At 44.0% G+C, this 26,649-nt stretch overlaps 1 protein-coding gene and 1 pseudogene across 1 annotated transcript in view; both read right to left on the bottom strand.

Annotated features, from left to right (window-relative positions):
• The window catches only part of LOC126328891 (uncharacterized), a 389,478-nt gene that overhangs the window by 137,655 nt on the left and 225,174 nt on the right, over positions 1 to 26,649 (bottom strand). The window contains exons 6-7 of the mRNA XM_049996076.1: positions 14,850 to 15,006; positions 5,876 to 5,964 (exon numbers count right to left, since the gene is read on the bottom strand). Of these exons, the coding sequence (XP_049852033.1) occupies positions 5,876 to 5,964; positions 14,850 to 15,006 (246 nt within the window). The remainder of the gene's footprint in view (positions 1 to 5,875; positions 5,965 to 14,849; positions 15,007 to 26,649) is intronic.
• Positions 10,887 to 11,004, bottom strand: LOC126337359 (5S ribosomal RNA; annotated as a pseudogene).

The raw sequence follows: 26,649 nt of genomic DNA, 5'->3' as shown, positions 1-26,649 counted from the left end.
ACAGGAGTGGATGCAGGTGATCGCACACGATGCTTACGTGCGGGTTACCTGTCACAGTCATGTCTAGACGTATCAGGAGCCCATATCACTCCAACTGCACACGGCGTGCACCATTACAGAGCCTCCACCAGCTTGAACAGGGTCTAGAGGTTCATACGATTGTCTCCATACACGTCCATCCACCCGATACAATTTGAAACGGGACTCGTCAGACCAGGCAACATGTTTCCAGTCATCAGCGGTTCAATTTCAGTGTTGAAGGGCCCAGGGGAGGCATAAAACTTTGTGTCGTGTAGTCATCAAGGGTACGCGAGTGGGCCTTCGCCTCCGAAAGCCCATATTGATGTTGTTTCGTAGAATGGTTCGCACACTGACTCTTTCTGGTGGCCCAAAATTAAAATCTCCAGCAATTTTCGGAAGGGTTGCACTTCTGTCAGGTTGAACGATTCTCTTCAGTCGTCGTTGGTCCGTCCCTTTCTTGCACGATCTTTTTCCGGCCGCAGCGATGTCGGCGATTTGATGTTTCACCGGATCCATAATGTTCACGTTAAACTCGTGAAATCATCGTATGGGAACATTCCCACTTCATCGCTACCTCGGAGATGCTGAGTCCCATTGCTAGTGCGCCGGCTATTACACCACGTTCAGACTCACTCAGATCTTGATAACCTACCATTGTAGCAACAGTAACCGACCTATCAATTGCACCAGACACTTGTTGTCTTATATAGGCGTTGCCGACCGCAGCGCTCCATTCTGCCTATTTATATATCTCTGTATTTGCATACGATGCCTATACCAGTTTATTTGGCTCTTCACTGTATAAGTGAATTAAGATTTGCGTGATGAAATTAAAAAGGGCCCCGTACATGAATAATAATAATTATTAGTGTCACAAACCAGTGGCAGGAAAAACAAAAACGACAGCAGAAGTACGTTCAGTCACTGCACTGTTTGCTTTACAACGCTAATTGGAACGCAGTTTCTATTTCCTGTCACAGAGGAGCTAGAGCGCTATCCTCATGATAGTGGGGAGTGTATGTATAGCTGTACGACCTGTCGTATATTCAGTTCGCTTAGGACTCCTGTTTCGTTTTTTTCTGACTCTTCTGTAAATTTTTTGTTCTTTTCACTTTTTTCTTTTTTTTTCTGGTGAACCTGTAGATTGAATTGAGGCGGTCCTGATGGCGGCTTGCGAAAGAGTGATTAACTGTGGTTGCATGCTTGTGTGATAACTTTTCGTTTCTGATGTATGTTATTGTATGGCAGCTATAGATTTAGTTTTTCCATCCCTTGTGGAAGGGGGGGGGGGGGGAGGGGGCTACAAGGCTTAGTTCGGTTTGGGATCCGATGACATATCTACTACCATGCACAGAGTCCCATCAAAGACGGAACCGCACCTTTAAGAGTCAAGAAGAAATTGTAGTCAGGGCTAAGGTTGACAATTTGAAGAAGAATAAACTTCACAGAGACAGGACAGATTGAATTTTCTTTTACTGATTCAGATGACAGGGTGTGGGACATTAAATATGTCAAAAATGACGACAGCTGAGCCTTCCTTAACAATAGTTCAGAGACTGAAGAACCTCTCCGTGGTGAAGAGCTTTCACCCTCAACCTCCTCCTAAGACGACTGTGAAGGTTCTTATGCGACAGTTGCCACGAACCTTGTAAAACCTGCAAAAATAGCAACAGGTCACATCTAACAAGACGAACAACGAATACCGCACAATCTCAAGGGCCTTCTGATCGCCCTGAATACATTTCAATGATTTTTTTAACTACAGTGACCGCCGGAACCCTGCGATGATTTCGACACCGATGGTAAAGAGATTCGCGCGACTGCCACGGGTGAAAATGGAAAAAACTTGAAATGGCCACATGAGGATGTTTCAGTTTAGTGGAACCAAAGTAAAAATGTCGAAAATTGAATCCAGTAGTTCGAATGAACGAGTGCTCAACTCCAAAATTCGTGGTTGATTTAAAATATTGAACTAATTTTATTTCAAAAAGTACAGGTAACTATAATAATAAGCAGAAATTATATTTTCTTGAAGAATTCACTGCCTGTTCATGCTTTTTAGTTCATATTTTTATATACAAATTTAGACAGAAATTACTTTTGTTCAAATGTTATTTCTTAGGAATTTATTCTTTCAGAAAGAAGTTACCCAATGTTCTGATAAAATAATTTTTTTCTCAAAAATACCCGTGTTCTACCTAAATATCCCAATCCACATCAGTTTATGCTAACTCACTCCTATTGGTATCGCTGCCAACCATTCACCTTCGTTTAGCTGGCTAAGTTGCAAGCTTCCACGAAAAGTGTTTTTCGTGGTTATCTAAAAAATGTTCAAATGTGTGTGAATCCTTAAGGGACCAAACTGCAGAGGTATCCACACTACTTAAACTAACTAATGCTAAGAACAACACACACACCCATGGCCGACGGAGAACTCGATTCTCCGGAGGGAGGGGCCACGCAGTCCGTGACATGGCGCCTCAAACCGCGCGGCCACTCCGCGCGGCTCGTGGTTATCTAAATACGTATTTATTTAATGGAAGCAACATGATTTTGTAGTCAAAAAGTTAAACAATCAGAAGCAATCACCAGATTCTGTCCAAGTATTTCACAAAAACATAGGAAAATCAAAAGTTAAACTCTATGCCAACTAGCCCCTGCATCCGCTATACCTGGAAAAAACCGCACATACAAAAAACTATGTTCAAAAACTATCAGAACACACAGGAAGCGATAAACTATGTAAGTCACACATGATTGGCGCGCAAGTTACTGCGGAAAACAGAATATAAGAAGTGATAACTCCAGGGATCACGGCCGGTGGACACGTTTCAATCACGGATACTGTTGGCCCACAAAAGGGTGCTCAGGCTGATCCGCGGCGTCAGTTCACAAACTTCATGTCGGTCGTTCTTCATGTGCTTCGGAAGTCTGCCTTCCCCATCCATCTATATGTAGTCTGTCCGGCGGGGTCAGGGACTCTCTCTGCCTCGTGATGGCTGGGTGTTGTGTGTTGTCCTTAGGTTAGTTAGGTTTAAGTAGCTCTAAATTCTAGGGGACTGATGACCACAGCAGTTAAGCCCCATAGTGCTCAGAGCCATTTGAACCATTTGTACTCTGTCACGGGACATAGTGTTGACAATACTGAATCAATTTGAAAAATTGCAATATTCATTCAGTGAGCACTAGACGTAAAACTGATACCACTCACATATCAGTTCCTAAAGTTAGTACTATTCTCTACGTTTCATTTTCTGCACGCTTCCAGCAGAACTGAAAAATACCTTTGAAAACCCCCAGGTCTGGAAGAAATCGGAGTTGCAAGGTTTCCTTGCTGCACATCCCTTCTCTCCTGTACACTAGTGACAACTTTCCTCTGTATTGTATTTTATTCGTGTGTACTATTTCGGAGGAGAAAATTAATGGTTCAGATCTTGTGGAAAGATCCTGTCACAGCGGAGAACATCTATGTTTTAAAGATTGCCACGGCAGCTCGTTTGTTACATCCGTGACACTCACACGCATATTTCACGATGAAACTACATCCCCTCTTGGAACTTTTTTAATGTATGCAGTAGCACTGGGACACACGGTCCCACGGAACTTGATAAACAAAAATAAAATAAATATAACTCAAGACATGAAGGAATTATAGATATTAGCTGCCAATGATTGTTGATTTATATCAACGGGGCGAGTTGAAAATATGTGTCAGACCGGAGTCGAACTCAGATCTTCTGCATACTAGGCACATGCGCCGAGCACAATGCTGTCCAGACACAGGGGTCACTACAAACGCACGCACTACTCTAGCACGCACCCCATCAGACCAGGATTCTCAACTTACACAACACACTACTGATGTAGTGGCCCTGGTCATTAGCCTCATTACTAGCGGCATCTCACCGATTATCGTGAGAGTTCGAGCTTGTTGTGCATCTGCACTGAAGGGATCGTTAACCGTCATCACCTTAATTATAAACATACTGTGTGTTTTTTCGGACATTCGAATGATTGCAGCAACCCACTCTGACCATGTGGCGTAGTGATCAGCGCATCTGCCTGCTAACCATTATACCCATTTCGCATCCCAGTCTAGCACAAATTTTCAACTTGCAGCTAATGTCTTTATTTCCTTTGTGTCTACTGCAGGGTCAAAATGGTGACCGTTCTTTCGGACATGTTCGAAAGAGACAGAAACCAGATATACATTACTGGCCATTAAAATTGCTACACCAAGAACAAATGCGGATCATAAACCGGTATTCACTGGACAAATATATTATACTAGAACTGACATGTGATTACATTTTCACCCAATTTGGATCGATAAATCCTGAGAAATCAGTACCCAGAACAACCACCTCTGGCCGTAATAACGCCCTTGATACGGCTGGACATTGAGTCAAACAGACCTTGGATGGCGTGTACACGTACAGCTGCCCATGCAGCTTCAACACGATGCCACAATTCACCAAGAGTAGTTACTGGCGTATTGTGTTGCTCGGCCACCATTGACCAGACGTGTCCAATGGGTGAGAGATCAGGAGAATGTGCTGGCCAGGGCAGCAATCGAACATTTTCTGTATCCAGAAAGGCCCGTACAGGACCTGCAACAAGCGGTCGTGCATTACCCTGCTGAAATGTAGGGTTTCGCAGGGATCGAATGAAGGGTAGAGCCACGGGTCGTAACACATCTGAAATAGAACGTCCACTGTTCAAAGTGCCCTCAATGTGAAGAAGAGGTCACCGAGACGTGTAACCAAGGACACCCCATACCATCACTCCGGGTGATACGCCAGTATGGCGATGACGAATACACGTTTCCAATGTGCGTTCACCGCGATGAAGCCAAACACGGATGCGACCATCATGATCCTGTAAACAGAAGCTGGATTCATCCGAAAAAAATGACGTTTTGCCATTCGTGCAGCCAGGTTCGCCGTTGAGTACACCGTCGCAGGCGCTCCTGTCCGTGATGCAGCGTCAACGGTAACCGCAGACACGGTCTCCGAGCTGATAGTCCATGCTGCTGCAAACTTCGTCGAACTGTTCTTGCAAATGGTTATCTTGGAAGCGTCCCCATCTGTTGACTCAGGGTTCGAGACGTGGCTGCCATGCGGATAAGATGCCTCTCATCCCGACTGCTAGTGATACGAGGCCGTTGGGATCGAGCACGGCGTTCCGTAGTACCTTCCTGAACCCAACGATTCCATATTCTGCTAACAGTCGTTGGATCTCGACCAACGCGAGCAGCAATGTCGCGATACGATAAACCGAAATCGCGATAGGCTACAATCCGACCTTTATCAAAGTCGGAAACGCGATGGTACGCATTTCTCCTCCTTACAGGAGGCATCACAACGCTTCACCAGGCAACGCCGGTCAACTGCTGTTTGTGTTTGAGAAATCGGTTGGACACGTTCCTTATGTCAGCACGTTGTAGGTGTCGCCACCGGCGCCAACCTTGTGTGAATTCTCTGAAAAGCTAGTCATTTGCATATCACAGTATCTTCTTCCTGTCGGTTATATTCGCGTCTGTAGCACGTCATCTTCGTGGTGTAGCAATTGTAATGGCCAGTAGTGTATATTTCATTTACTGTCCTGTTCACAGTAACGTGTTCAGTAAACATTACTGACATTACAGTTTGCGTTTCTGTATTGATGGCACAGTTCTTGTTTGTGAGAAAAACTCGAGTATCATTTACAGGTACAGCTCTCCTCTTCTCCTGCTGTTTCCCGCCTATGCTTAGCTCTTGGAGATCAGTGCATTAAAAGGATGGTGAGTGTGACACAGTGTGACTAATGGAAGAGCGTGTGCATGGCTGCTGGGCAGCGGCATGGCGGTACTCACGTAAACATGCGGGTTCGCGGCGTCCTGCAACCGCAGCACGGTCCGGTAGTCGTCGCCCGCCAGCTGCTCGTCCCGCGCTGCGAACACACCTGCCGGCAGACAGCCGTGAGACGAGCGGGGAGGCAGAGGGCGTGCCACAGGCCAAGCCTGGCAGTCAAAGACTTGGCCTGCTTGCGTTGAAACGCGCTTACACTACACGATCAAAGTATTCGGACACCCCCACGTAAAGGGAACCATCAGACGTGGTTCCGTCAGATTAAGGAGCAGGGGGAAGTTGTCAGTCTCAAGAGCTCAGTGGCTCCGAAAGTACGCTACCCACCTGAGTAACAGATCCAGCGAGAATATTTCACAGTGAAGACATAGTGCGTAGTGGGCAGATCACACGGTTGTAGAAATAATTCAAAAGCCAAGATCGCTTAAATACTGTTTATTGTATAACCGGTTTCAACCCAGGTGCCATCATCGGATCCGTGAAGATATAACATGACAGGTTTGAGTGAGGGCTTACGTGAGTTACTCTATATACATTACTATAAGTACACTACCACACGCCTGAATGTAGATTAACATTTATAAACTACACTCCTGGAAATGGAAAAAAGAACACATTGACACCGGTGTGTCAGACCCACCATACTTGTTCCGGACACTGCGAGAGGGCTGTACAAGCAATGATCACACGCACGGCATAGCGGACACACCAGGAACCGCGGTGTTGGCCGTCGAATGGCGCTAGCTGCGCAGCATTTGTGCACCGCCGCTGTCAGTGTCAGCCAGTTTGCCGTGGCATACGGAGCTCCATCGCAGTCTTTAACACTGGTAGCATGCCGCGACAGCGTGGACGTGAACCGTATGTGCAGTTGACGGACTTTGAGCGAGGGCGTATAGTGGGCATGCGTGAGGCCGTGTGGACGTACCGCCGAATTGCTCAACACGTGGGGCGTGAGGTCTCCACAGTACATCGATGTTGTCGCCAGTGGTCGGCGGAAGGTGCACGTGCCCGTCGACCTGGGACCGGACCGCAGCGACGCACGGATGCACGCCAAGACCGTAGGATCCTACGCAGTGCCGTAGGGGACCGCACCGCCACTTCCCAGCAAATTAGGGACACTGTTGCTCCTGGGGTATCGGCGAGGACCATTCGCAACCGTCTCCATGAAGCTGGGCTACAGTCCCGCACACCGTTAGGCCGTCTTCCGCTCACGCCCCAATATCGTGCAGCCCGCCTCCAGTGGTGTCGCGACAGGCGTGAATGGAAGGACGAATGGAGACGTGTCGTCTTCAGCGATGAGAGTCGCTTCTGCCTTGGTGCCAATGATGGTCGTATGCGTGTTTGGCGCCGTGCAGGTGAGCGCCACAATCAGGAATGCATACGACCGACGCACACAGGGCCAACACCCGGCATCAAGGTGCGGGGAGCGATCTCCTACACAGGCCGTACACCTCTGGTGATCGTCGAGGGGACACTGAATAGTGCACGGTACATCCAAACCGTCATCGAACCCATCGTTCTACCATTCCTAGACCGGCAAGGGAACTTGCTGTTCCAACAGGACAATGCACGTCCGCATGTATCCCGTGCCACCCAACGTGCTCTAGAAGGTGTAAGTCAACTACCCTGGCCAGCAAGATCTCCGGATCTGTCCCCCATTGAGCATGTTTGGGACTGGATGAAGCGTCGTCTCACGCGGTCTGCACGTCCAGCACGAACGCTGGTCCAAGTGAGGCGCCAGGTGGAAATGGCATGGCAAGCCGTTCCACAGGGCTACATCCAGCATCTCTACGATTGTCTCCATGGGAGAATAGCAGCCTGCATTGCTGCGAAAGGTGGATATACACTGTACTAGTGCCGACATTGTGCATGCTCTGTTGCCTGTGTCTATGTGCCTGTGGTTCTGTCAGTGTGATCATGTGATGTATCTGACCCCAGGAATGTGTCAATAAAGTTTCCCCTTCCTGGGACAATGAATTCACGGTGTTCTTATTTCAATTTCCAGGAGTGTATTTCGATATAACGATACATGAGTCAGACCAGCTGATACAAAATGCATTGTCACAAAAAATAAAGAACACTTCTCTCGTGGTCATTCTTTTCCATCAGATATGTAAAACGGCATCCACAAGATAAAACTATTCGGTACATGACCGCTGCTCGACTAACAACGATCAGCATCACACTGCCCTACTCCGCGCTGTATACCTGCTGCGATTGTAGTGGTTCGCAACCGGCCACTAGATAGCGCTGTGCCAGCAGTGAGTGCACACACGGTCCCACGGTATAACCACTCATTTCTACTACTTTACCACTTTACTGTTACTGCTAAAAGAATGCCCATGCAAAGAACACTTTCGCATATACTTACTGTACATGCTAAACAAACTGTGCATACTCTACATACTATAAAGTACGTTAATTACAGGCTAAAAACATCTGAAGCAAAGACATTATCCATATTAGCGCCTTACAAACCTGCTATTATAATTTACCGTTACTATGCGCTATGTTTAGTATGTACAGTAAGTGTATTCACAGGTATACCTGCGCGGAATAGGGTCGTGTGATGCCGACCGTTGTCAGTCGAGCAGCGGACCAAATAGTTTTATCTTGTGGCCGCCATTTTACATATCTTATGGGAGAGGGTGATCATGAGAGCAGTTGTCCTTTATTTTTTGTGACAATGAATTTTATATCAACTGGTCTGCCTCATGTATCGTTATATCCAAATGGTTTATAAATGTTAATCTACATTCAGGCATGTGGTGCTGCAATAATAGTAATGTCTATAGTGTAACTCATGTAACCTCTCCCTCAAACCTGTCATGTTAAATCTTCACAGATCTGATTATGGTACCTTCAGTGTGATGAAACCGGTTTTCCAGTAATCAGTATTTAAGCGACCTTTGCTTTTGAATTATTTCTACAAGAATATTTCATCCATTCTAAAACTGCCCATGTCGACTGCTGGCAGTGTGATTGTGAGGGAACAAATACAGCTAAACTAACATCAGGCCCACCTCATGTACTGACGGACATAGAACGTGGAGCATACCGGCAACTGGCTGTAAAAAAAATCGCATGAAATCAGCGGAAAGAATCATTGGTGAATTCTGGAGTGCTACGAGCAGTTCAGCTAGCACAGTGACTGTACACAGGGAATTAAAAACTATGGGGTACAATGGTCTAGCAGTTCCCCATGAACCACGCATGTGTGCAGTCAACGCTAAGAGACGCTTGAGGTAAGCATAAATAACGAAGCCATTGCATAGTGGATGACTTCAAACGTTTGATTTGGAGTGATGAACCATATTATACCCTGTGGTAATCCGATGGACAAGTGTGGGTTTGGCGAATACCTGGGGAAGCTTACCTGCTGTAATGTGTAGTACCAACAGTGAAGTACGCTGGAGGTGGGGATGCTTTCCGTGGTTCCGGTGTGATCTTTTTCGGCCACAGCGTGTACAGGAAGAAGAGCCACATCTATTTGCACCTACATGTGGATAGCTGCCACCACCCGGCACAAAAGAATGGCTTGCTCAAAACTCTTGTACACAGAGCTCACACCATCACCAACAGGGAACATCTCCAACAATAATTGGACCATTTGAAGACAGTGTCTCGAAGGAACGGTTACAAGGAAGAGCAGATTCGGAAGGCTCTACATCCCACACCTGAAGCACCGATGGAAACTGAGGATGAACCTCAGGAGGAGGCGGCCTTGTCTATTATTCCGTTTTGTGGGGGCTTATCCGGAAAAATTGGACGCATTTAACGTAAACACCAAATGAAAACCATCTCCGTCCTCCAAGCAAAACCAAGAGCCTTCTTGGTAGTGTCAAGGACAACCTTGGTCTACGTAAATCAGGGGTTTGTCAGATACCTTGCCAATACGGAATTATATACATAGGCCAGAGCATTCGTACCACTGAGGACCGATGCGGAGAACATCAACGGCACAGTAGACTGCAACAGTCCAGTAAGTCGACAATCGCTGAGCATTGCCTGTCGGATCTCCACAGCATGGATTATGACACAGACTTCCGAATACTTGGGACTGTCATCGAAGAAGACAAAGAGATCAGAATAAGGGAGCCGCAACTAATTCGTGAGAGCAGTTACATCCTTAGCAAGGCTCTGAACCCGCGAACAGCCGCATTAAGAAAAAAAAGGATATTTCCCGAAGTGTACCGACTTCGGGGGAGGAGGGAACAATAACGAGAGCGGTGCCGGCAGACCCTCCTGAACGAGAAGACCTAGGACGCAGCGCCCAGACGGCGGGGGAACGGACGCTGCACCTGGACAGCGCGCGGGGCGCGGACCGCACCGACTCACAGGAAGCGCCTGAGGGAGAGCGGGAGGGGGATTGTCCTATATATACCTAGCGCCGGCCCACCGACAGTGAGTACATCAGCGCACCTGATGATGGCAACGTGGTCGATTGCCGAAATACTGTGCCCTGTGCACACTCATACCAGGCTGTTCACCCAAGATTTATTTTGTCTGAATGATGTTGGACACTTGGGTCAAAAGTTGTTCATATCATGAATGTTATTGTCCACGAACCATTGGCTCACTAATGTTATCTATAACAGGGTGCAATGTCATGCTGACAAAAAGGAGCTTCGTTTCCAAAGTGTTTTTTTTAAATTGTGCGCTGTACAAAATGCTGTAAAACGTGCTCATATCCTTCCGAAATTAGCGTTTTCTTGTACTAAACAGTGGGGACCACACCCCAATCGCGGAAACACGCCCATACCTTAACAGTACCTCCTCCTACTTAACTGTTAGCATTACACAAGATACACTCCGTCCGAACAGACGATGAAGGCCAAACGGTACCGACCGACAGCCGTGTCATCCTCAACCCACAGGCGTCACTGGATGCGGATATGGAGGGAGCATGTGGTCAGCACACCGCTCACCCGGCCGTATGTCAGTGTACGAGACCGGAGCCGCTACATCTCAATCAAGTAGTTCCTCAGTTTGCCTCACAAGGGCTGAGTGCACCCCGCTTGCCAACAGCGCTCGGCAGACCGGATTGTCACCCATCCAAGTGCTAGCCCAGCCCGACAGCGCTTAACTTCGGTGATCTGACGGGAACCGGTCTTACCACTGCGGCAAGGCCGTTGGCCACTAGACAAGATGGCAGGTAGGTTTCTTCAGGGATTCGACAAACTCAAACTCTTCCATCGGATTGCCACAGGGTGCAGCGTGATTCATCACTCCAAGTAATTCTTTTACAGTCATCTACCACTCAGTGGCGTCTCTCTTAATATCATCTCCTGCGTCGCCTAGCTTTGACTACAGATATGGGTGGCCTATGAGCAGCTGCTCCAGCACTGTAATCCAGTCTTTTTAACTCCCTGTGCACAGGCACAGTGCTAACTGAACTGTTGGAAATACTTTACGAGTAATTACATAAGCTGATTTTACGTTTTTTTGTCTCCATCCGCCGCAGTGCTTCATGTTCTCTGTTAGTCAGGACGTGAGGTCTACTTGATTCTTCATTTAAAAGTGGCTGTTCGTTCGTGTTTCCACTTCAGAGTCACATCTTCAACAGTTGTCTTGGGTATCTTTAGGACTGAAATGTCCTTGATGGGTTTGTTAAGTGACATCCAACGGCCAGTTCACGTTAGAAGTCGAGGAACTCTCTTGACCGACCCATTTTCCTGCTACTGCTTCTCCGCTGACCACAGAATACTCCTCGACTGGTGTTATACTGGTGTGTCCGCATTAAACACGGGTGTCCGGATACTTCTGATCAAACAGTGTACGAACAACGGGGCACACATAAATGGAACGTTCTGAAATCAGTATGAACACATGTATTCATGACGCAACACAGCTAATGAACAAGGACATCAGTGAGGATAAGACTCGCCATTTTTGAGTCAGTTGTGTCAATCAATGGATCTGAAAAAGAAACTGGCTTTCTTGTCTTCTTTGTCTGCTTTTACTTTCTGTAAAGAAAGAATAATAACGCACAGACCTTCGCACAACTTTTGAGTTATGAGATTCTGATAATGTTGCGGCATAGTTCCACAGAGTGAGTTTCTTTACTGTGCGTTTGTCACGTTACATTAAAGCCTAGTTTACACGACGACATTGGATTGCGCCACTCGTTGCGTGGAATGAGTTGAAAGCGAACGGTTTCATATTTGACTGTAGCACGGCGACACCAGTATACACTTCAGTTTCGTCGTTTTGTGGGCTCTTGAGTCATGTCTGAAATGAAAGTTTTAGCAACAGCACGTCGCACAAATTGTGATGGAGTTAAAGCATGTTGTGTGGAATCGCTGCATAAGGAAAAAAAATAAGAAACTTGTTTTCATTCGTGACTGGATGAAGAAAAGACGTCATGTCGATTACTCAGAATCCTTGCTGAAATAATTTATAATTGAAGACCCAAGAAGTTCATTTAATTATCTTAGAACGTCACCAGAACTGTTCACGTTTCTTCTAAACAGAGTTAATTATGCGATAAGGAATAAAGATACTGTAATGCATGAAGCACTGTCTCCAGAACTGAAATCAGATATTACATTGCGTGCATTACAACCGGGAACACTCGGCATGCTAGAAGATGCGGTTTTAGTTGGTGATGACGCTTTTTCATTAACACTAATGATTATTAACATTAACGGTAATAATTATTAACATTAACAGCAACAATTATTCGAAGCAGGCCGAATTAAGAAGCGAATGATTTGCAAACTACTCCCTTGAAGATAGATCTGTAAAGTGACAGTATATCAAAATTCTAACATATGTGAATGGGGAACACTGCTGCGACGTTTTAAATAGATGAATATTGAGTAAAGAATAGCTTCATGATTTGTGTTGCCTTCCCTCCTGTCAACAATATCCCTTAACAAAGCGTCGTCCAACTCGAACGACGTGATTTTAGTCTTGTAGACGAGAGCATTTCCACACCTAGAATTACACTTCCTTTATTTTTCTTAATTCAGTTGTATATGTGCTCCTAATACAATAAATTTTGCCCTGCAGCTCAAATATTGCCAAACCATCTGTTTTCTGATCGCACATGACTGTCTCAGAAGCAGCAGTATGTTGCTTATGTTTGTAATCAGCATCACTGAAACCCCACTAACACGTATACAAAGCATATATATTCAAAAAGCGAACATTATTCTCCGTTCCCCACTTCATATTTCAGTTTGTCTACGCTCTACGAAACTACCTAAACTCAAAACTCATGCAACTAGTGTCACCAAAATTGGGACACGCCGAAAGTTTTTAGTTTCACCAACGAGTTGTGCAAACGCGCGGCGCGCATACGCAGTGGCCTGTAGCGCAGTTGCCTGAAACCTAGTGTCGTCGTGAAAAACTAGGCATAATACTAGTATACAGGGTGTTACAAAAAGGTACGGCCAAACTTTCAGGAAACATTCCTCACACACAAAGGAAGAAAATGTGTTATATGGACATGTGTCCGGGAACGCTTACTTTCCATGTTAGAGCTCATTTTATTACTTCTCTTCAAATCACATTAATCATGGAACGGAAACACACAGCAACAGAACGTACCAGCGTGACTTCACTTTGTTACAGGAAATGTTCAAAATGTCCTCCGTTGGCGAGGATACATGCATCCACCCTCTGTCGCATGGAATCCAGGATGCGCTGATGCACCCCTGGAGAATGGCGTATTGTATCACAGCCGTCCACAATACGAGCACGAAGAGTCTCTACATTTGGTACCGGGGTTACATAGACAAGAGATTTCAAACGCCCCCATAGATGAAAGTCAAGAGGTCAGGAGAGCGTGGAGGCCATGGAATTGGTCCGCCTCTGCCAATCCATCGGTCACCGAATCTGTTGTTGAGAAGCGTACGAACACTTCGACTGAAATGTGCAGGAGCTCCATCGTGCATGAACCACATGTTGTATCGTACTTGTAAAGGCACATGTTCTGGCAGCACAGGTAGAGTATCCCATATGAAATCATTGTAACGTGCTCCATTGAGAGTAGGTGGAAGAACATGGGGACCAATCAAGAAATCACCAACAATGCCTGCCCAAACGTTCACAGAAAATCTGTGTTGATGACGTGATTGCACAATTGCGTGCGGACTCTCGTCAGCCCACACATGTTGATTGTGAAAATTTACAATTTGATCACGTCGGAATGAAGCCTCATCTGTAAAGAGAATATTTGCACTGAAATGAGGATTGACACATTGTTGGATGAACCATTCGCAGAAGTGTGCCTGTGGATGGCAATCGGCTGCTGATAGTGCCTGCACACGCTGTACATGGCACGGAAACAACAGGTTCTCCCGTAGCACTCTCCATACAGCGACGTGGTCAACGTTACCTTCTACAGCAGCAACTTCTCTGACGCTGACATTAGGCTTATCGTCAACTGCACGAACAATTGCCTCGTCCATTGCAGGTGTCCTCGTCATTATAGGTCTTCCCCAGTCGCGAGTCATAGGCTTGAATGTTCCGTGCTCCCTAAGACGCCGATCAATTGCTTCGAACGTCTTCCTGTCGGGACACCAATCGTTCTGGAAATCTGTCTCGATACAAACGTACCGCGCCACGGCTATTGCCCCGTGCTAACCCATACATGAAATGGGCATCTGCCAACTCCTCATTTGTAAACATTGCACTGACTGCAAAACCACGTTCGTGATGAACACTTAACCTCTTGATGCTACGTACTGATGTGCTTGATGCTAGTACTGTAGAGCAATGAGTGGCATGTCAACACAAGCACCGAAGTCAACATTACCTTCCTTCAATTGGGCCAACTGGCGGTGAATCGAGGAAGTACAGCACATACTGACGAAAGTAAAATGAGCTCTAACATGGAAATTAAGCGTTTCCGGACACGTGTCCACATAACATCTTTTCTTTATTTGTGTGTGAGTTGTGTTTACTGAAAGTTTGGCCGTACTTTTTTGTAACACCCTGGATATTACTGTTAATGCGGAAGGCGGCGATACGTACTGCAGCTGATGATCGTCGTGACGAATGTGCCGTTGATGGCGCTGGAGGAGCAGTTGGCGGCCAGCAGGCGGCGCGAGTCGTTGAGGAAGCGCCAGCGGTAGCGGTTGGCCGCCGGAGAGTCGGCGTCCTGCAGCACCACCGTGCCCAGCGGCTCGCCCTGCAACAAAGGACGGCATCGCCACGTCGCCACCACTATCTCGCCCTCCACGCACAGCGGTAACTGCGCTCGTTTTTTCTGTGTCCTCTTGTCACAGAAGTTGTCATCTATTTAACAATGAAATTCGTCAAACAGCCGTGTAATTGAGAAATCATTTCATTTTATTTTCTTTCCGCTACCAATTTTGGTAATTCATTCCCCATCTTCAGGCCCCATATGCACATCTCAAAAATAATCGACATTGGCATCTGGGGGCGTATGTTTCTGTACGTCGTGAATTCGTACTTCAAAGTGTTTCCTTCGAATACTTGACTGCACGTCTTGAATTGAGTTGCAGTGAAGTTTTCGAAGAAAGCACTTGAAGTACGAATTCACGACGTACAGAAACATACGGCCCCAGTATGACAGTATCCATTATTTTTTAGAGGCGCGTATGGGGCCTGAAGATGGCATAATGAATTGCCGAAACTGGTAGCGGAAATAAATTAAAATAACTTGTCAATTGCACGGCTGTTTGACGAATTTCATTGTTAAATATTTGACCAGCCGCTGTTCCATGTCCAGAATGTATCAACAGAGACTGAAGTTCTCGTCGGTCTCTTGCACGAACCATCAGTTTAATAAATCATGGCTGCAAAGTAGTTCAAAATGGTTCAAATGGCTCTGAGCACTATGGGACTTAACAGCTGAGGTCATCACTCTCCTAGAACGTAGACCTACTTAAACCTAACTAACCTAAGGACATCACACACATCCACTCCCAAGGCAGGATTCGAACCTGCGACCGTAGCGGTCGCGCGGTTCCAGACTGAAGCGCCTAGAACCACTCGGCCAATCCAACCGGCTGCAAAGTAGTGACACGAATTATTTGCAGTAAAATAGAGAAAAACTAGTAGAAGATGACCTAAGGGAAAAACAGTTTGGTTTCCGGAGAAACGTAGAAACATGCAAGGCAATACTGCCCCTATGATTTACAGTAGAAACTTGAATAAACGCAAACTTACACTTACACCCATATCGTTAGTATACTTATAGAAAGCTTTTGACAACGTTGACTAGAAAAGATTCTTTGAAATTTTGAAGGTAGCAGGAATCAAATAAATTTAACGATATGTTACATCCAACTTGTACAGAAATAATACTGCAGTTACAAGGGTTGTAGGACATGAAAGGGAAGCAGTGGTTCACCGGTTCAGAGGGGAGTGACACAGTGTTGTAGCTTACTCGATTGTTATTCGATCTGTGCACTGAGCAAGCAGGAAAGGAAACCAAGGGCAATTTAGAAAGGGAATTAAAGTTCAGGGAGATAAAACATAAACCTTGTAATACACCGACGGCAGTGTAATTTTGTCAGAGACGGCAAAGGACTTGGTAGAGCAGTTGAACGGAATGAATACTGTGTTGAAAACAGAATGAAAGATAAAAATCAGCAAAATCAATACAATGGTAAAAGGATAAAGATAAATTAATCCAGGCGACGCTGAGCGAACTAGGTTAGGAAATGAGACACCAAAAGTAGTAGTTCGGCTTACATGCACTCGAACTCAGGCCCTTTGCCTTTCGCGGGAAAACTTCATATCAGCGCAGACTCCGCTGCAGAGTGAAAATTTAATTCTGGGAACATCCCCCAGGCTGTTGCTAAGCCATGTCTCCGCAGTATCCTTTCTTCCAGGAGTGCTAGTTCTGCTAGTTTCGCAGAAGAGCGACTTTGAAGTTTGGAAGGTAGGAGACGAGGTACTGGCAGTATAGAAGCTATGAAGACTGGTACTGTGTCGTGCTTGGGTAGCTCAGATGGTAGAGCACTTGCCCGCGAAAGGCAAAGGTCCCGAGTTTGAGTTTCGGTCCGGCACACAGTTTTAATCTGCCAGGAAGTTTTAATACCACGTATCACTTGCATCTCTGTATAAATGGGATATGAAGCACTCAGATTCAGCAGTTTGAACTTATGAAATTCATGAAAAACGGTTCGTGATTCGAAAAGAGTACGTGATATGAGAGTTTATTAAACGCTGTTTAATACATGTTGTTTACAGGGTGATAATTACTGAACTATATGCAAAAACATAAATTACTTACAAACTACAGCGTACTCACACTTTATTCAACATGTAAACGTCACTACAGCACTACAGGTATTCGGATTTTCGTTATGACATGTTCGATATGCCTGATATCATTGGCCATGAATGGCGCAAACGAATAGCGAAATTTTGCGTGACCTGCCCATATCGATGCCGCTGGTGACCTCATGAATGGCTGTTTTCAGCCCAACAATAGTTTTGCGTTTGCTACCGTGCACTTTGTCTTTAATACGGCCCCACAAAAAGGAGTCACGTGTGTTCAGATCCGGAGAATATGGCGGCCAACCGAGGCCGATGTCAGTGGCCTCTGGGTACCCCAGAGCGAGAATGTGGTCCCCAAACTGCTCCTCCAGGACATCAAATACTCTCCCGCTTCGATGGGGTCGAGATCCGTCTTGGATGAACCACATCTTGTCGAATTCAGGATCACTTTTTCTTTTTGGGATGAAATCATCTTCCAGGACTTTCACCTACCGTTCGGTAGTCACCGAACCATCAAACAATACCGCATCGATTATTCCATGACTAGACATTGCACACTACACAGTCACCTGCTGAATGTGAAGAGATTTCTCGATCGCGAAATGCGGATTCTTAGTCACCCAAATTAGCCAGTTTTGCTTATTGATGAACACATTCAAACGAAAGTGGGCTTCATCGCTGAACTAAACCATGTTGACATACTAATTCCCATCATGCCCCGAGGCCAACTGTGCAGTTTGAACGTCCTCACGCAAATCGTTCAGAAGATATTACGATTTTATTTCATGTAGTTAAATAATTTTCACCTTGTACCTACATTTTTGCTAAGAAAAATTGTTCGGACGATGTAGAATGTAGCACTCACAAACCACTCTGACAAAACGTTCGACTCTTTGTGATTTACTAGATTTATTTCCTAATGAGAAGCTTATCAGTAAAGCAACATTTCCATAATCTTGATTCGCATTTCTGTTTACATTGCGTGAATCATGCTTCACTCATGCCGTGGTGACGAATATCCGGTGTGTAGGGAAAAGTGAACGTTGTTGATTTTATTTAAGATTAATACACTACAATGACTTAAAGTAGCGAATTAGTATTGTCTTATATTCCTGATTTTAATTACATTACATGATTTTGAAGATAAGGCAGCTTCAGCTGTAAGTGCTTTATTTATAGGCACGACCGGTTTCTCAGCATTTTAGCTGCATCATCATGCTCAGGAAAATCAGCTTATGTTCGAATCGAGAAAAGAGAATAGGATGATCGAGCGTTCATAGCAATATTTCGCTAAGGCAGCTGAAGCAGTCTTACCTTCAAAAGGGCAGCATATCCAGGCTGTGGCTGCCCTAGTCTGCTGCAGATACATTATTACCTAATACGTTAGTTTACGAGTCCTGCGAAGATAACTATTCATTGGTATTGAAGAAACTGACAAATATAAAGCTGTTTAATGTACTCCTGGATTCCACTATAAGAACTACAAGATAAATAATACTCCCTGGCAGATAGCTGAAAATGTGTCAATTCCTACATAGGCTACATCAAAATTGCACGCTTCCAACCCTCGCACAGATTACTGTTATACGAACTATGTGCCAAGTTTTGAGAGAAAAGAAATGCTGGTGTCGACAAGGAACGTAAAAGACTACATGTGCTGTGAAAAAGCTGGCAAGCTCACTACCAAAATAGTTCCTTTCATAACGTTCTACTACAAACATCAGACACCAGATATTATTCTTATAACATCGTTCTGTCCTTTAAACGCGAAATCTTTTAAGTCGGATAACTGCTACAGAATTCATCAGAGAAGGTAAATTTGCAGAAGAAACTAATCTATCCATTTTTAATTTACCTCTGTTTCTAACTGCGAATGCAACTGAATTAAAAGACTTCATCAAGACTAAGGTTTAGATTATTCTATCGTGAGCTGTACTAACAGCAAATTCTTCTATATTTTGCATTTTATTGTTTAAATAAATACTTTTATATTCTGGCACTTTGTAAAAAGATCAAATGATGTAAAAATTAGCTTCTGTCCTTGAAAAGCTGGAAAAGAATGATTATTTATTGTATCGTAGGAGTTGATAGACAAAGGTAAAGCACAGAACGAGGTGTATTCCTTGCTGAGTGAGGTGGTACAGTGGATGAAGAGGTCTGCCTGTAGGTCTACAAACAAGAGACAGTCTCGCGAGTCCCTTTCGGCTGCTGTTCCGTTACGGCTGTGTGGACTCGATGGCGGTTATCCTTTGCCGATCTCAAATTCAGTGGTTGTACAGTACGATCGGCTTTTGTCAAGCGATTCCAACACGTGTCCCCCACTGTGTTACTAGCGTGCCCTATTAGAGCCAAAGTGTCACGACATGAAAATACGTTCTGTCGCTCTAGAATTTACGTGCTCATTTTGCCCCTTTGACATCGTCGTGGCATGGCAGCACACGCTATCACGTTTACGCTCGGCTTAACTCGAATGTGTGTGGGCGGCCGCCGGGGCGGGTTGGGCTCGCTGAGTCCAGTGAGTCTCGCTGTGACTTTACGTGCGACTCAGCCACCAGATGGCACGCTGTTGGCTCGTACGTGCGTGGGCAGTCCGTGGCTATACTCACTTATCTACGCGCCATGCTCTGCACATACTGAGTACTGATACGACGAAGGCGTTACAGCAATCTCCATGAGAACGGATCATTCATGAGTTCACATGTGAGCTTAGTCATATCTTATTTTTGTAATCAATCACGTATCACAGGATCATTCCCGAATTGTCTTAAATATGCTGAAGTTATACCACTCCACAAGAAAGGGGACAAATGCCGTCATATTACCGACCGATCTCACTTTTGCCAGCTTTTTCAAAAATCTTTGAAAAGGCTGTGTTCAACCGTTACTTAAACACCTTAGTGAAAATAACATACTGTCAAAGTCACAGTTTGAGCTACTTCAGGGTTATGAAATTGAGAAGGCTATTTGCACTTACAGTGAAAAAATTCATAAGACAACAAATTAGAGGCAACTGGTATATTCTGTGACTAGTCAAATTCTTTTGAGTGTGCGAATCACAGCATTCTTTTAAGTAAATTAAAATATTATGGCATCACTGGTAGTGCTGCAAATTGGTTTCAGTCATATCTTACTAATAGAAAACAAAGTGTGTCATTAAGTAACACTTTAGCAGAAGGCTGACAGATATCATGTGACTGGGAAGAAATTACATGTGGTGTTCCCCAAGGTTCCATACTAAGTCCACTGCTTTTTCTTGTGTATATTGATGACCTGTCATCTGTTACATTACCAGAAGCCAAGTTTGTCTTCTTTTCAGATGATACAAACATTGCAATAAATAGTAAATCAAATACAAATATAGAAAGGGAAGCTAATCAAAATTGTACTGACATTAATAAGTGGTTCATAGCCAATTCACTGTCATTAAACTTTGAAAAGAACCCACTATGTGCAGTTCAGAACTTCCAAGAGATTTCCTTCTAGTGTGTGTATAAAAATGATGACATGGAAATAGGAGAAGTTGAGAGTATAAAATTCTTGGGATTACAACTTGATAATAAATTCAATTGGGAACGACATACTAACGAACTGCTAAAGCGCCTAAAGTAGTCTGTGTTTGCAATGCGAATGATGTCTGGCGCAGGAGATATAAATATAAAAAACTGGCATATTTTGCTTACTTTCACTCCATTATGTCAAATGGTATCATATTTTAGCCTAACTCCACAAACCGAGAAAAGATTTTTAGAGTCGCCCGCATCTCGTGGTCGTGCGTTAGCGTTCTCGCCGGGTTCCCGGGTTCGATTCCCGGCGGGGTCAGGGATTTTCTCTGCCTCGTGATGGCTGGGTGTTGTGTGATGTCCTTAGCTTAGTTAGGTTTAAGTAGTTATAAGTTCTAGGGGACTGATGACCATAGATGTTAAGTCCCATAGTGCTCAGAGCCATTTTTGATTTTTAGAGTGCAGAAGCGTATAATAAGAGCAATACGTAGTATAAATCCAAGAAAATCATGTCGAAACCTATTCAAAGAATTGGGTATACTAACCACAGCTTCTCAGTATATTTATTCCTTAATGAAGTTTGTTGTGAATAACACATCTCTTTTTTTCCAACTAACTGCTTAGCACACAGTATCAATACTAGGAATAAGAACAATATACATAAAGATTTAAAATCACTTACTCTTGCCCAGAAATGAGTCCAGTATTCAACAACGCATATTTTCAATAAGTTACCAGCAACCGTTAAGAGTTTAGTTTCAGACAAAGCGCAATTTTAACATAATTTAAAAGAATTTTCGGTGGCCAACTCCTTCTATTCCATCCATGAATTTCTCAACAAATGCAGTAGACCATTCTAATGAAACTTTATTATACTTTAATTTTTGACAATACTTGGTTGTAACAGCCAAGTAACTACCTACTTTGTGAATGATGGATGTATGGAAAGCAGATGTAAGTCTTAAGTCTGTACATAGTGGAAGTTTAATTTTGAATCTTGTACATAATTTGACTGTTCTTAACTGAAGATCATTGAAATGAATAATTTACTTTAATTTTTGACAATACTTTGTTGTAATAGGCAAGTGGCTAGCTACTGCGTGAATGATGGATTTAATGAAAGCAGTTGTAAGTATTAAATCTGTAAAAATTAGAAATTTAATTTTAATTCATGTACATGATTTTACTGTTTATCGACTGAGAATCATTAAAATTAATGAAACTCAAGTTTTTCTAATTACATTTTTTTTAATGTGGTTATCTGACATGTTCCACACCCAGGAGGATCTTCCCTTTTGTGGGTCTATGGAATGAATAACTAATGTAATCTAATCTAAACAATATTTTGCAAGCTTTGTACGTTAATTCCGAAAACGGTCGGTTATGTAACAGGTTCGTAGTGAGAATTGACAGACAGGCGCAGGTAGACATGCACTGGTTTAATAGCTAGCGCAGCGTGGTGCGAGTCCAGACACAGGCAAGAGTAGCTCACGAGGAAGTAGTGCGTGGAGTTGATTTTCTGACAAGCAGATGACACATAAAACTCTGATGTTGTCGGAAGATGCGGGGAACACGAAGTCAGCCGAGTGACAAAAGGGCATCAAGCAGTTTGAAGGGTGTCCCTCGGCCGAGTGTCTGCTGCTAATCCGCACGTGATGTGACGGTGCCCCCATCATCGAAATTCAGAGCCCGCAAATTATACACGGCCGCCGCTAAAGTAACAGCCATATCAATATACAGAACGGACAATGACAGACGTACTTCCTAGGAAGCCGTCTAAACATCCACTCACACATGAATGTAGATCCCAATTTCAAACGTTAATAGGAAACGCCTAACGAGCTCTTCAAGATAAAACGTCAACAGATAGTGTTTGAAGAACACCGCTGAAAAATAGTTTCAGACTTTTTATTAAAGCAATAAAATTTGAGTTATGAACTGGAATGTTGATTCAGAGCGTTAAAAAAGTAATTCTGGCGCAAAACAAATTTTAAAACCTTGAAAATGGCTGCATGCAGCAGCCGTTGAGTAGAATCTTTGTGAAGGTGAAGTGAAATATAGTCAATCAGTTGCAAAAATGAAAGGTTTATTCATGTCCTTGACCTAGGTTTCGACGTCTTTAAAAAAAGCCTTCTTCAAAAGAATCAGTGGTTATACTGGTTAAACAATATTGTGGAGGTACGTTAAAATTGTAGCCATGATGCATCAATCAAAGATAAAATTCACCTCCATAATAATAAAAGCGCGCAAATCATGCTGGCCGTCATTAGCCAGTATTTCACAAGTGTATCTAGATCTCCACAACTTCAACGTACCTCCGCAACATTATGTAACCCGCATAACCTCTGATACTTTTCAAGAAGACTTTTTTTAAAGACGTCAAGGGATTTGAATGAACCTTTCATTTCTGCTACTAATTGTCCAAATTTCACTTTACCCTCAAGTAGCAAAATAAATTTCAAAACAAGAAACTTAAAGACAGTACTACATAACAGACTATTGTCATCTGTAGACATTTAATTCTCAGTAGATTTAAACGATGATAATGTTGACTATTTCGCCGAATAAGATGCAAATAACTCCAAAACCAAAGACATTGCAAGAAAAAAAATGTTACCACGGAAAAGCAGGAATTCCAGCCCAAATTCATGGATAATACTTTAGCGATAAATTTCATGTAATTTTGCAAAAACAGACATAATGTCTTATGGGATAACAGCAATCACTGATTTTATAATGTTACTTAAAATCCGTCTTGATTGCAAATTTTTTTATTCATATGACCGGTTTCGATTCATTCAGAACCATCTTCAGATCTGTAAAAATAATGATACTAATTTACTATTTCACGGAAGCAAATCTTTTTCATCCTATCTAATCAACATCAAATGTACCAGAACGTACCTGATATTTCAGTTACAGGAGTAACCCGTCCAAATCCAGCATCTTTCACATGCTGCGTCACATAAAATTGGTTGGCAGAGTGCACGTCATTTATATTAATTATAACACTATTACCGACAGGTGGCGTCTGGTACATTTGTTACATTCCATTTGCACATACTATATTCAGTAGATCTTTTTTATATTAAAAATACTTAATTAAAATATGTAGATGTCAAGGTTAAAATCTGTACTTATCAGAATTAAAAAACAGTAAAATTATCATTTTTATACGATCTAAAAAACATAGGGCGGTTTATATATCTATGGTGCTGGCGTGAACTTGTTTTCCTCTACGGTCTGCTTCCGTGGTTATAATAAATATAAATGACGTGCACTCTGCCATTCAATTTTATGTGGCGTAGCATGTGAAAGATGCTGGATTTGGACGGGTTACTCCTGCAACTGAAATACCAGGTACGTTCTGGTACATTTGATGTTGATTAGACAGAATGAAAAAGTTTTGCTTCCGTGAAATAGTAAATTAGCATAATTATTTTTACAGATCTGAAGATGGTTCTGAATGAACCGAAACCGGTCATTTGAATAAAAAAAATTGGAATCAAGACGGATTTTAAGTAACATTCATGTCATTTTGTTCGTATAAGATCGTATGCAATCAACGATAGACATGTACGAATGCATGTTTTCGCTGGGATATCCATTAGTAAAGCATTCTCTGGTGTTAAGCCACGTCAAGTGGATGACTTGACAATGGCAGAGGACATCTCTGCCGAAATCTCTTGCACAGTATACCACTTGACGCGACTTAAAACCAGAGAACGTGTTTTTAATGATAGACATTACGCTATACTGTCTTATACAAAGACAATTAAACTGCTGTTTTCAATAGCCGAATCACCGTGCAAGGGCGAATCATGTAGAGCTTTTAAATGTGTAGTTTTTATGGTAACATGTACAGTGCGTGTAATTTTGTGGATTTTGCAGCGACAAATGGAGCCTATATGACGGCAACGGCCGTTTGGGCTGCGAGCACTTCGCTTTGAGAGGTCGAATGCAAGACGATGAGCGGCGTGTCAGATGCAACAAACAGTGTTTAAAAATTTTCGGGTGACAACTCTAAGGAACCGTAGAATTTCTGTAAGAGTTCGGGAACTCAGAAAAGTTTCCAACATTTGCACTTTTGGAGTTTACCTCTGACAGCAAAGCAGCATTAGAAATAAGAAACTTGTGATTAGGTTCGTGGATTTCAACTCAGAACTGCAGCGTCGCGTTCAGAGACGTGAAATTTCAGCACGGGTTTGTGGACTTTGAAAGTATCCACAGCCGATTTTTCGAGCTTTAACTTCGAACAGCAGCGTGGTGAGCCATATTTAGTGCATTCTTCATCATGTAAGTAGCTCACTCTCTCTTTATGCACACAGTATTAATCAAGGGCTGAATAAATACATTCATTACTCAGCAATACCCAGCTTTAGTTAACGACGCTTACTCCTTTCATCAGCTGCAATTTCACAAAGTTATAGAAAGTTAACACAACAATAACTGTTAATGCGATACGTATGGGGCCGTCTCCTACTTGAATATTTGACGACAACGAACTTAAAATTCAGTCATTCACTTAGTTAATCCCATTGACATACAGAGACAGTATGACGAAAGATTTAAACGTCACAGTGGCGTAGGGTATTCTAACTGGGTATCAGAGAGGGCAAGCGAGAGACAGAACGTTTTATGCTGATTAATTTTGTAACTAAAGGGGACATTATTCTGGCGTCAGTGGTTAGCACACTGGACTCGCATTCGGGAGGACGATGGTTCAATCCCGTCTCCAGCCATCCTGATTTAGGTTTTCCGTGATTTCCCTAAATCGTTTCAGGCAAATGTCGGGATGGTTCCTTTGAAAGGGCACGGCCGATTTCTTTCCCCATCCTTCCCTAACCCGAGCTTGCGCTCCGTCTCTAATGACCTCGTTGTCGACGGGACGTTAAAAAAACACTAACTAAACTATTCTGGCGTCATATGGCAAACCACTCTGTTGGGTTCGGGAAAGCAACAGAAGTGTCAGTTCAGATTACACAGTCTAAAGTCTACCAGCTCGAACTCTACCATCTTTTGTTTGCGGTGCAGTGCTCGCGCTAAATAATTTGGTACATGTGTAGATACGCATATTCATTCTCCGCCCTAAATGAATTACTTTGCTGCCGCCCACTGAGCATTACGCTTTGTGCGTTATAAGCAGCTGTCACAGTTGTTGAGAGCTACACTGATTATATTATCCGGTATTCCACTCAGAGGCAACTGACTGTCGATTTATTGGTCAAACTGGCATACCATGTTAATAAAATCGTTTGCAGACACGCAGTCTGTTACTGAGAATCTCTACTTTTGAGTAAGCCTTCGCAGTTGAATTTCAACTCCTGTACCACGCAGTGGCCGTATGCAGTGAAATCCTCATCGCTGCCACTGTCCCGTCTCCTAACAGTCCATCCGCGCAAGTACAGAACAAGTTCTTTTCTGTGCTTTCTAAATAGAAAACTCTCTAAAAATAACATCAGTTTTAATTAAACAGCTGCAGCAGCTGAAAGTACTTAGCAAGAAGGAACAAATGTGACGCCAACACAAGTAAGTTACACTACTGGAAATGGAAAAAAGAACACATTGACACCGGTGTGTCAGACCCACCATACTTGCTCCGGACACTGCGAGAGGGCTGTACAAGCAATGATCACACGCGCGGCACAGCGGACACACCAGGAACCGCGGTGTTGGCCGTCGAATGGCGCTAGCTGCGCAGCATTTGTGCACCGCCTCCGTCAGCGTCAGCCAGTTTGCCGTGGCATACGAAGCTCCATCGCAGTCTTTAACACTGGTAGCATGCCGCGACAGCGTGGACGTGAACCGTATGTGCAACTGACGGACTTTGAGCGAGCGCGTATAGTGGGCATGCGGGAGGCCGGGTGGACGTACCGCCGAATTGCTCAACACGTGGGGCGTGAGGTCTCCACAGTACATCGATGTTGTCGCCAGTGGTCGGCGGAAGGTGCACGTGCCCGTCGACCTGGGACCGGACCGCAGCGACGCACGGAGGCACGCCAAGACCGTAGGATCCTACGCAGTGCCGTAGGGGACCGCACCGCCACTTCCCAGCAAATTAGGGACACTGTTGCTCCTGG

The sequence above is a fragment of the Schistocerca gregaria genome, chromosome 2 (genome assembly GCF_023897955.1).
Source record: "Schistocerca gregaria isolate iqSchGreg1 chromosome 2, iqSchGreg1.2, whole genome shotgun sequence".
Lineage (NCBI taxonomy): Eukaryota > Metazoa > Arthropoda > Insecta > Orthoptera > Acrididae > Schistocerca > Schistocerca gregaria.
The sequence above is the reverse complement of the archived record's forward strand: the minus strand, read 5'-3'. Positions and strand labels throughout refer to the sequence as shown.